Source organism: Vicugna pacos, chromosome 28 (assembly GCF_048564905.1).
Source record: "Vicugna pacos chromosome 28, VicPac4, whole genome shotgun sequence".
Taxonomy (NCBI): domain Eukaryota; kingdom Metazoa; phylum Chordata; class Mammalia; order Artiodactyla; family Camelidae; genus Vicugna; species Vicugna pacos.
In genome coordinates this window covers 10,649,508-10,661,803 of record NC_133014.1, presented here as the reverse complement: position 1 = coordinate 10,661,803, position 12,296 = coordinate 10,649,508, and the positions used below count along the sequence as shown (strand labels likewise).

Here is a 12,296-nt window from a genome sequence, read left to right as displayed (position 1 = left end):
CTGGGAGTCCATTGTGAGTAAGGCAGCTCGTATGCAGGGCTGAATAGAGGGAGGAGGGGGCTGCACAGAGAGGGAATCCTGGGCCCTCTAGAAGGTCCTCCAAATCCTCAGCAGAGAACTGATCAGCTTCTGCATATGATGAAACTGCCTGAGGCCAAGAATTACCCCAAAGAATAAGAAGGAGCAGTACCACAGGCAGGTGTCTGTTCCCATTAGCAGACCTAGAACACTTCATAGTTCGCAGGGCACAGGGCAGAGTGCTCAAACGTGCTTGCCTCGATGGTGGGGAATAGTTAGCCCTAGATTAAGCGGGGCTCTGATCCCAGCTAACAGATCTCAAAAGGCAAGACCCAGAGGATCAGATTGCTTCCAAGTAACTGTGTCCGTGAGCAAAGCTCAAGGATATTTACAGGAGTATGATAACCTGCAGCTGGTCAAATCATGATGTCTGTCACCCAATCAAAGATTACCCGGTAAGGAAAGAATCAGGAAGACCTGAGCCATAAAGAGAAGGAGAATCAATTGAAACTGACCTAGAACTGACACAAATGTCAGAATGAGCAGAAAAGGACATTGCAAGTTATTGTGACTCTATTTATTCCATATGTTCAAAAATTAAGTAGAGATACGGAAAATAAAAGGATCAAATTTCTAGCAATGTAAAACAGTGCCTGAGATAAAAAAAATATATATATTCTGAATGGGATTAATGGCAGATTGACTACCACAGAAGTAAAGATTAGTAACCTTGAAGACATAGTAATAAAAATTCATCAAAATCTCAGAGAGAAAAAGAAAGAATAAAAAAATCAGTGAGCATTCAAGTGGCTCAATATATGGGTAATTGGAATCTCCATGAGAGAAGAGGGACAGAAAAAAATATTTGAATAAATAATGGCTGAGAGAACAAATAGAAAACAAATAGCCAGATGACTGATTGATACCTGACCACGTCAATAGTCATATTAGAGGCAAATGTTTCACTATCCTAATTAAAAGGCAGCAACGTCAGATTGGTTGAAAAAAACAATACCCAACTGTATTCTACCTATGAGAAAGGCACTTTAAATATAAAGACACAAGTAAGTTAAAACTAAATGAATGAAGAATGATATGACATGCTGATAGTACAAAGAGGAAAGCTGGAGTGACTGTATTAATATCAAAGTAGATTTCACGGCAGAGATTTCACAAAAGACAACATAGGAAGGTAATTTCATAATGATAAAGGGGTCACTTCATTAGAAAGACCGAACAGTCTTATCCACTTATGCACCTATTAACAGAGCTTAAGATGAATGAAGGGAAAACTAGTAGAAAATAGAGAAAAATCCACAATTACAGTTAGAGATTTTAATAACCTTCCTTGAATAATGGACAGAAAAAAATAAACCAGGAAAATCTGTAGGATATTGTGGATTTGAACATCGTTAACCAACTTGACCTGCTTAATCTTAATAGAACATTCCACCCCTAAACAAGAGAATACACATTCTTTTCAAATTCACTCAGATCATTTGCCAAGATAGACCATACTCTGGTGAAATGTTCATACTGGTGAATTTAGGGCAGTAGGTACATGCATGTTTGTTATTATAGAGGAGGAAACACTTAACGTTTTTCCTCTATGGTCCTAGCTTTCTCAGCTGGGGCCCTGCAAGTTAGACGGACAAAAGATTAACAAGAGGAAAACAGTTTATTAACACGTGTCACATATACACGTAGGAGAATTAGGTGATGAGTAACTCAAAGGGATGGTTAGTACTTGGGACAGCATTTTAATAAAGAACAATACATTTGTAGAGAAGTGACAAGAAACAGGAAAAGGGGTTTTAGGGTTCCAAGGGTGGCAAACTGTGGGAAGGTCAATAAATGGGGGAAGGTAACGGAGTAAGGCTTGTATGTGTGGGTCCCTCTCAGAGCCCACTTTCTGTCTTCTTTGTGGCCGTAAAACTTCCCTCTGGAAAGGAGATTTATGGCAGCCCTCATTCTTCAGAGGTTTCTGCTTTTAGTCAGATAAGGGAGGGTCAGGGAAGGCTTTCTTTCTGCATCTGCTAATTCTCATTTGCCTTTAGCTCTAAAGAATCCTTACGCCAAAGTGATGAATTTTGAGGTGGACTATTTCAATTTCCTATATTATATGTATTAATATGTGTATTTTTCTAGATATTGTTGGTGTCACGATACCATGTACACATACACACCGTATGCGGGGAGAGCTGATGGCTACTCTGAAGCTTTATTAAGTTACACAGTCTTATATAAGCAAAGAAGAATGACAAGGGAAGTGGTTAACAGGCAGCGTCTGGCTCAAGGTCAGAAGACCCTTTATGTTTTGGCAAATCATGTTCGTGTTGGCACCAGCGAGCCTTACAGCTTATCAGGGCGGAATGTATGAGAAACGGCTGCTTCACGACATTCTTCTTGGACTCAGGTGGCTGTGCCTGTCTTAGGTTGCCCCCCTCTGGGGATCTTACCCGTCCTTGGTTAACCAGCATTCTCACCTCTGAGTCTGCAGCTTTTTATAACTTGTTTACCATTCCGGCCCAAGGCTTGTTCCTTTGTCCCCCCAGTCAGGGGCCTACAGATATTTGAAATATGTTTTAACTTAAAACATTGTAAAAATGGCACGTTTTGTCCAAGTGTTTGAAAGGTTAGGCAAAAATTAAGAATTATCTGTTGATCATTTTGAGGCCTCCATAAGACCTTGCTTTTTACTAGATCAGAAGGACAGAGATAAAGGAGGATTTGAAACATCAGTGATAAAAAAGTTTTAAAACTTAAAAAAAACAACTACGTTGAGGTGTAACTTCCAGACCATAAAATTCACCCACTGTAAGCTAAAATTCAATAGTTTTTAGGAAATCTTACTGAGTTCTGCAATTATCTCTACAATCTAGTTTTAGAATATTTCCATCACCCATTCTTTGGCCATTTCATATAAATGGAATAGTACACAATGCAGTCTCTGACTTAGCATGATGTTTCTGAGATTCATGGACGTTGTAGTACGTATGAGTTGCTCATCACTTTTGTTGCTAAATCATGTTCCACTATTTGGATACAACACATTTCGTCTGTGCACTCACCAGTCGATGGACATCTGGATTGTTTCCAGTTTTATCGTATTATAAATGATGCTGCCACGAACACTCTCGTGCATGTCTCTGTGTGGACACGTTTTTATTTATTGGGTAGTTTCCAAGGAATGGAAATCCTTGGGATTATGATATTTAATTTTTAAAGAAACTGCCAATTATTTTCCAAAGCAGCTCTACCGTCCTCCCCAGGACCAACGTGTCGAGGCTTCCAGTTTCTCCATATCTTCAGCACCGCGTGCTTTTTAGCTTTCTGATTGTAACCATTCCAGTGGGCACATAGCCGTGTCTAGCTGTGGTTTGATTTCCATTTCTTTAATGGCTAATAATGTCGAGTCTTTTTATGTCTTTTCCTTCTTTGAACAGTGTCTTTCACAGGGCAAAATTTTCTAATTTTAATGAAGTTCAGTTTATCAAGTTACCCTTTTATGGATTGCGCTTCTGGTGTTGTAGCTAAGGTCAATGCTTTGCCTAACCCAAGATCACAAAGCTTTTCTTCTATGTCTTCTTCCAGAAGTTTCATAGTTTTAGCTGTTACATTTATCCAAGACAGCAAGGCCTAGATTGCTGTTCTTTGCAAATCCCAATGTCCCAATTCAGTTCAGAATATATTTGCTAGTATTCTCAGTGAGTATCAGTCAAGAGATGAATTGATTGTAGGTATCCTCACCTCGCTGAGGGTTGAAAACTCTCTCGGTTAAAATTTATAATTGTGCAGTCTCAATAAATCCAGTGATTAATTTAAAATTACTGTGTCCTTAAAAGGTAGGAAGGGTTAATATATATAATTCTCAAGTGTCTTTTACAAATATCTGCACATGGAATCCTGTTTCAATAGATGATTTGTACTTGAAAATATTCTAAAGCAGTGGTCTTTGGGTTACAGTTTCTAGAAATAATCATAACATTAAAATGTAAATAAGTAATTTAGACAAGCTTTTTTTAAATTAAATAGACCTGGCAGTTTTACTTCTGTTCGCAGACATTTAAAAGGGAGAAAATAGAAACATTGTGTGTTACTGAAATGTTCTTTAAAGGAACTAAACTTCCCATTTTCCCATTTGTCACCCAAGGTGCCTAAATGTCTTTGGAGAAGTTAAGTTGCTGTTGTAACTGGTTTATTTTGGGGTGAGTTGTTTTCCCACTGACTCAGCAGAAGTTGCAGCTTGCTTTTGCCATTGACTGGGAAAAGTTACAAAGGTCTTTTATGAGTCAGGACAAGTCTGGCCAGAAGTGACCTGACCTGAAAGATAAGAGCTGTGGTTTGGCTCGTTTTCTGAGTGGGAAACTCTGCTTGGTCTGGGGAAGATGGAGGCAGAGAGAGAGTCTCCCCCTATTAGGAGGGCACTCTGACACCTTGGGTCCCCACATCCTGTTGATAAAGCCACTACTGTTTGCCGTCACCCATATACGGGGAAGGATAGGTGCCGGGGCTCAAATAACTAAATTCCAGGATGACAGGTATCTGGGCATCGATGTGCAGGGGTTGCCTGCCTCTGAGGGATGAGGGCCAGTCTCCTCCCTTTACTCTGCCAACTTCCCCCACTGTGTGCATCACCGCCAAAGATTAACTTCTTTTCTTTTAGAATTAGTTTGCATTATCTTGGAGGGAGCTGCTAACGTAATCAGGGACAGTATTTCTCATAGGACACATGGTAAGTTTGCACTGCAAGTGAATGGAGTTGGGGGAAGGCTTTAATTGGGAAAAGCTTCTATAACAAGTACAAAGTTCTTTCGAAGACTTTGCCGCCTCCCCTTCCTACACAACCACCCAGGGGTTGTGATGGAAACTTGGGCTCCCGCAGAAGCACTCGACCTGTGCAGGATTGCCCAAGGAGTGCTCACATGACTGGGTCTTGTCCAGCCTTTACCGCTGGCTGTGTGGCCTGACTCATGGGGCCGCCATCCTCACTTCTCCTTTCTAGTCAGAAAGAAAGATCAGAAAAAGGAAAGAAGATGAGGGGAAAGGAAAGGAAAAAGGAAAGAAGAAAGAAAGGAGGGAGGTGGGTGGTGGAGTGAGGGAGGGAAGGAAGGAAGAAAGGGAGGGAAAAAAGTAACTCTCCCAAGGCAGAGCTAGCTAGTCTCACCTTGCAGGTCATGACTATTTAGGGAATTAGTTTATTTCTCTTGCCCTGTCCCACCCAGGCTGACGAGAATGACCCAACTTGCTTCTCTTTTGTTTTTCTCCCCCACCTTTTGCCTGTAAGAGCCACTGACAAAAGGAATTTGAGTTTATACAAAAGAGAACTTGAGAGGATATTCTCAGTTCATGCTCAGAAGACTATGCAGGAGTTTGCCAGTGATCAACTCCTCTGAAAGTTAGATCTTTTGAAACTTTCAAACATTTGGGGGAGGGTATAGGTCAAGTGATAGAGCGCATGCTTAGCATGCATGAAGTCCTGGGTTCAATCCCCAGTCCCTCCTCTAAAAATAAAACCCAATTACCTCCCCACTCCCACCGACAAACAAACAACAAACAAACTTTCAAACATTCGAATGTGGCTGAGAGAAGGACACAGTGGTTCCGATGTTCTCAGCGAGGAGATTTTAAATGTCTGAATAAAGGTCGTCCAGCTCCATTCTCCTCTTGGGAAACGGAAGCTGGTTTGGGAAGTGCTACCAGTCAAGTTCCATTCCCCCAAGGCCCTGGTGTATCGCCATGGGGTGGATGAAGGGAAATTCTCTGCTAATGTCTCAGCTTTCTCTCTAGGGCAGAACTGACCTAGACTTCCCAGCCCTCCTCAGTCCACGTGGCAAGCACTGAGCACACTGGGTTTGCGGGGCTGTGGGCACTCAATGAACTACTCGTGGTATGTTTGTTTATATTATGTAGTTAAAATTAAAAGTATAAAACACAAAGCATATTCAGATATTTAATATTAAATGGATATGAAACTCCCACGTACGTTTTTCAATTTGCTTACTCGTCTTACAGATGTGAACGTATCTTTTTGGGTTTTTGAGCTTGAATCGGCCAGGCAGTTCCTGACCAAGACTTTCATGGTGAGCTAGTCACATTCTCAACAGTCATCATCAACAAGAAACTTTATTTGCACAAGTAGGTGATAGAACATTTTTTATTGATTTTTATTGATTTTTAGACAACCATTCAAAAATTTCCAACAGTAGAAATTATCTTTATAGGGTCTAATAGCTCCCCCTCCCCTTTCACGGGTTAAATATGATGCTGGCCTTTCTTGTAACAATGCAGATTCTTTCCTAACTCAGAACTTTCATGTCTGGAGTACTCCACAGAACAGTAGAGCCGGTTCATCCTGGAGGCCAGGGCACTGGGACTGGCAGCAGGGACCAGGACCCAGGCTGTGAGGGCCCAGTGCAGATGTTGATCCTTGCAGGCTGCGGTGGTTTGAGTGAGGCTGTTCACAAGTGAAAAGCAACAGGCCTGAGGATGTCAGTGGCCCTGGGCCTGCATGGCTGCCCTGAGGGCTAAGGGCTCAACACTGAAACTGACTGCATCCATCTACTGCTTTACTAGCAGAGTAAGTTAGCCTCCTCTTGCCTCAGTCTGCCCATCTGTGAAGTGGACATAATAACAGTACCCACCTGGTAGGGTTGTTATGAGGATTAAATGAGCGCCCTGCCTGGCCACATAGTAAGTGATATCTATGTGACTGTTAAATAACATGAAAAGGTCAGAGGCTCTGGAACAGACCCCCAAATCATATGCTTAGAGCCACCCAGAATTGGGTGACTTGGTTCAGAATTCTGGCTCCAGCCCTCTCTAGACGTGGGTCGCAGCAGATTAGTCATCCTCACCGTCCTCGGTGTTCTGGCCCAGGTGTGATGATGGCACTGGTACCCACATTAGTGATGTGCAGATGAGACGTACAGTTCACATAAAGTGCTTGAGACGTAACAAGTGCTCAACCAGTGATGGCTTTTATGTCCCCGCGGAGCCAGGGTGTGAACTCAGGGGTTCTGACTCTAAGCTTGCTCCCGGCCCACTGCCCACGTCCCCCTCCCACCCTCTCACGAGTCGCGCCTTCCCACAGAAAAGGGCTTCACCTCTTGGACTCCCTTCTGCAATTTATTTGAAATCTCTCCACTCAGATTGTATTTTTCCCTTTTAATATTTTTTTGTTGTTCTTCATCTTTAGGCTCTCTGGAGTGGTTTTTCCATATTTTTCAAAAAACAAAGCCAAGAATGGTCAGAGCAGTTTCATCTCGAGGGCAAAGCATCAAGGGAACTCCTTTGCAAAGGCACCGAGGCAGCCGGGGACCATGTCTTTCCAAGTCTCAAGTAAGTACAACACATCCTTCCTCATTCATATTTTATTAGGAAGCCGTATCAGAGAATTAATTAGTTAAAAAACTTTCACTATGAAATGAATCATGCTTATCAAATAGATGATTCATGTAGGGGTATCGGATTTTCCTTAAGACCAGAAGCAAAGCCAAATAGGGCGTTTCATTTTACAAATATTTAACAGTCATGAAAAAGGAAAAGAACCTTAAAAAAAAACAACTTTGTGCAAATGTTGACGTCAAGGGACTGCTGTAGGGATGAGGCTGTGAGAGCTTAAATTTTAAGATCTGTGAGATCAGTGACACGAGCTAAGTCATCTTTTATTAAAATAGAAAAATCTTTTGTCTCTTTCCACCATATACATATAGATATTTTCTCTTTAAATAAATATATATTATGTATTTTAAATGATGACTTACTTGACAACATTCATGTGGTGCTTTCGGGCCATGGTGTTTACTTGGTAAGGAGGACAAATACCAAAAACATCAAGTGTACGTGGATTCTTCTAAGGTGGAATTTCCTTGGTTTGGGAATGTGTCCCTGCTCCCCTCACATGAGGACTTCTGAGCCTCCTGAGGAGTCGTCAGCAAACAAAAGTTCGTCTGATGATGGGCTCCCCAAGGGCAGCGTGCTGGACTGGGACCAGGTGACCCCATTCCTTACAGGTCTGTCCTCTGGTAACACACTGTTCTTTCCCGCTGTCCCCGTCGCTGGGGTGGCAGAAGCCTGATCCTCCCATCCCTCGCTGCCCCCGTTCAGGATGTACCGTCCCTCGTGAGGTCTGTTCTCATGTACTTCCGCCGTGACCACACTGACGGCAGCACCGGGGATGCAGGAAGCAGTGATGGAGCCAGGATCGAGGCTCTTGTCCAGCTGAGCCAGTGCCGAGCCCTCGGCCGGGCCCTCACCGCTCTCCGGAAACTGGGTGTTGATATAAAGGACATCGGCTTTGTCCTGAACTGCAGGCAAACTTTCCAAGAGCTTTTCGAGCTGCAGCCTCAACACGGAAAAAGTGGGTCGGTCCAAGGGCTCAACTCTCCAGCAAGAGTGCATTATCTCATACCTACAAGCAAAGAAGAGCGAGTTACCTCCTGCCAGGGCCCCCAGCACCTTTAGCGTAATTCGCCTCTTGTTTTCCCCTCATCTTTGATTTGACTACATTTTAATCGGCAGTAATTCTACTTTTTGGAAATGACTGAGGTTTTCCCAGTGATGTAATATTTGTTCCTCTTTTATAACTGTTCTGTGGGAATGGGCTCCAGGAACAGAGGACACATGTGGCCATTACATCTAACTTTGCTGAAAATGACTATTTCAGGTCCTTTCTTTTGCTCCACAGGTTGGCAAACTATGGCCCAGGGGTCAGATCGGGTCCACCGACATCACTGTATTTCTTAGCGCTGACATGAAAATGACCGAGGGGCCACTGAACACAGAAGTCAGCTCATCTCAACTCAGGTTAAATGGCAAACCCAGATGAGAAGGTCAAAAGTATCTGCCTTGTTTTTTAAAAAAAAAGGCCCCACCTCTGGAAACACAGGGGCCTCTTCCGAGGATGCTGGTGTTCATCAGCCTCCAGACCCAAGAGGGGACCTGGGGAGCAGGCCTGTTCACCAGAGCCCCTGCCAGCCCTAGGCATGAGGAGCCAGCCTGGGTATGGGGACCACGGAGCTGCTGGCTCCGCTCGCTCGGCTTCCCCAGCCGCCGGCGTCTGCTGATGCTGCGACTCTCACCGACAAAGTTTCTCAGAAAACCGACTCAGCATTCCCTGGTCTGGGCTCCCTGCAAAACATCTAAAACCACAATGTGACCCAGCTTAGCCCTTGCTAAGACCCCAGATAATCACTGCAACTTCTCCCGGAGCCCAACAGGAGCCAAGAAACAGCAACAACGCTCTTCATTCAATATTGTTGGATGGAAATCACTTCCTCATTTCCAGAAGCAAACATTTCATTACTGTGGCCCTTTCAACAGCTACTGTGAAACCCCGGCTCTAATTTAATTAGGATTTCATGATGTTTTTAAAGGGCTTACTTTGTTTTGTTTCTGTTCTTCATGTTACGCATTTAAAACCACAATAACCACCACCACCACCTACCTACCCCCAAGCAGAGTGAGGCCCTGATCAAGAAAGTTTCCTTCTGTTTGGCTTGGATGGGATCTGGGAGGCCCACGTGCAAACTGACCAGGCCCTCTCATCAGGGTTAGGAAGCAGGGCCCAAGTGTGAGTTCTGAGAGTGTGTGTATGTGTGTGTGTGTGTGTGTGTAGTGGGTGGGGGTGGGGGCTGCAAAGGCCCACTCTCCAAACCCAGGACACCCCAGCATGGTGTCCCACTGTCCTGAAATGTTCCCGCTAAATATGATGAGAATGCCCGTCTCCAAACCCAGGACGCCTGTTATGTTGGGAAGAGACTCACCATTAGGAAGGATCGGATCACCGAGTTAGAGGCAGTGCCGCAAGAAATTGTTCTTAGTGGGGAGGGTATAGCTCAGGGGTAGAGTGCATGCTCAGCATGCACAAGGTCCTGGGTTCAATCCCTACTACCTCCGTGAAAATAAATACATTAAATAAAAACTTAATGACCCCCTTCCCCCCCAAAAAAGACTGGCTTATAAATAAATGAATTAATTAAATTTAAAAAGAAATTTTAAAAAATTAGTTTTAAAAAGTCAGCAAGGTGTTGGGAGGGGGTATCAGTCTGCAATGATGCTGTTAGTAACTGGCACCATTATGTGACATTACTGTGTGTGCCCCTGCCCGCTGAGCGCGCCACACACTTCCTCGTTAACCCTCCCAATACCTCTCTGAAGAACACGTGACTGTACTTTTTTGGTGGCTGATCACGAGGCACGGAGAGGCCAAGTCAGTTGTGATGGCCAGACATGTGGCTGGTGAGAAGGCAGAACCTGGCCTGTGTGACTCCAGGTCCTGGGCCTCTCCCCGTACTGCTCGCCCTGAAGGGAGGGGGGCCCATCGGGACGGGAAGCGCACTGTGGTCCCGAGTCACTGGCTTGGATTTCTAAATTTCCTGGGTCAAGCTATTCCTGTGATTGGGTTTATTTAAAACACTGAATAAAAGAAGAAGCTTGGGGTGTGGGCTAGAGCTCAGTGGTAGAGCGCATGCTTAGCATGCACAAGGTCCTGGGTTCAATCCCCAGTGCCTCCATTTGAAGCACAAGAAAAGAAGCATGACTGCAGCAAAAGACACCAGGGAATCACACAAGTACCTCATGCATTATAAAGTCAGCCCATTTATCTAAAGGATCGATAGTCCTCCCTCGGTCTCCATGGCAGGTTGGTTCCAGATGCCCCCAGCAGATACCAACACTTGAAGATGCTCAAGCCCCTTACTGTTGGCTCTCCATACCCGCGGATTCTGCATCCACCGATCCGGAGGCCCGACTGTATGTCCTAGAGGTGCTTACAGAACTTCGGAACGTGTGCGGGCTCTCTGGAGATATGCACACGCCACCTCCCGCACCAGGACAGGCTTCTGACTCGGGATATCTGCATGTGCCACCTGCTGCCCCCACCTGCCAGGCTGTGCACCCCCACCCACCGGGGCTGTGTATCCCCAGGGTGCCCCGTGATGCAGAGCAGCTGACTCACAGCTCATCCAGGCAGTCCTCGGGCTGCTTCAGCCTGTGCCCATGGAGCAGATAGTCATAGATTTCGTGGTTCTGGACTCCGGGATAGGGAGTCATTCCTCGTGTGGCTATTTCCCACATGGTCACGCCAAATGCCCACTGAGGACAAAGCAACAACGTTAGGATGCAAGTCTTTTCAGAAGGGCTGAATGGACTTCTTCATTGGGAAAGGTCATTTCCTTAGAGCCCTGACAATCGGGCACAAAGCAGACAATTATGTCTGAGACACACTGCTCTCCTGACACGGCAATTACGTGGGGTCGGAACGTCACAGTTCCCTGTTTTCACTAAAGCTGTTTGGGAAATTTGACAAAGGCCGATCAAGCCTTCTGTCACATCAGTGCTGCTTAATCCTCTCTTCCCACTGTTGTCGGCAAGTGTTTTCTTTTCCCAATCTGTGGTCAAGGGCATCGTTACACAGCACGTCTGATGTAGCATCTTGGTTCCCAAGAGCCTTTGAGTGAGTTCATTTAATTTAATGTGAAAACGACGCATCCTAGTTACGGGCGATAAGTCACTATACTGTAGAAAAGAAAAGTGGGAATAAATTAAGGGTCTGTGCAAATCCTCTGAATGTCCGGATAGTTCACCAGAATCTAGTGTGAATTGAAGGGATAAATAAAAAATAGATGTGAATATGCCCCAATTCTCAGTTTATCAAAGAAGAAGATATCTTGCAGCACCAACTTAAATCATTGCTTTCAGTGTCCCTTCATCTTAGCAGTGTGGGGCCCTGAATCAAAACTGTACGTACCACGTCACTTTTACTTGTGTAAACCCGGTCCGCGAGACTCTCTATGGCGATCCATTTCACGGGCATCTTAGCGATGCGGCCTTGCCGATAGTAATCGCCACTGTAAATCTTCTTAGAGAGGCCAAAGTCCGCGACGCAGACAGTCATGTCATCTCGCAACCTACACAGAGAGAGAGAGCGAGCAAGTTCACATCCTCAGCGATCCTCAGAGGCAAAGCCTTAAATCACAGGTCTGCATCGCATGCAGCTGCAAACAGTCATGATAAGGAACCCAAAGATACAGACTCCATCAGCCCGTGAAGGTCTTTCCTGGAACCAAGAGTAGAGCAACTGAGGGGGAACCAAGAGGGATAACCTTGCACCTGTCTGGTCTGTGTGGGGATCTGGATGGCAAGGGTGCCTGTGCGCAGAGGATGGAGCCGAGCTGCTGCAGGGGAGGAGGAGCCCCTCAAAGCCAGGGCCCCCGGGGGGCTCATCCAGAGCCCCAGCAGCCTTCCTGCCTGGTGTCTGGAGACTAAGTAAGCCT

The 12,296-nt window shown here is 45.0% G+C and overlaps 1 protein-coding gene across 1 annotated transcript in view; it reads right to left on the bottom strand.

The window, feature by feature from the left end:
- Window positions 1-7,375: 7,375 nt before the first annotated feature.
- Window positions 7,376-12,296, bottom strand: part of MERTK (MER proto-oncogene, tyrosine kinase) — an 88,327-nt gene continuing 83,406 nt past the window's right edge. Inside the window, exons 17-19 of the mRNA XM_072951461.1 lie at window positions 11,771-11,930; window positions 10,979-11,115; window positions 7,376-8,431 (exon numbers count right to left, since the gene is read on the bottom strand). Coding sequence (XP_072807562.1) covers window positions 7,918-8,431; window positions 10,979-11,115; window positions 11,771-11,930 — 811 coding nt within the window. The 3' untranslated portion in view covers window positions 7,376-7,917. The remainder of the gene's footprint in view (window positions 8,432-10,978; window positions 11,116-11,770; window positions 11,931-12,296) is intronic.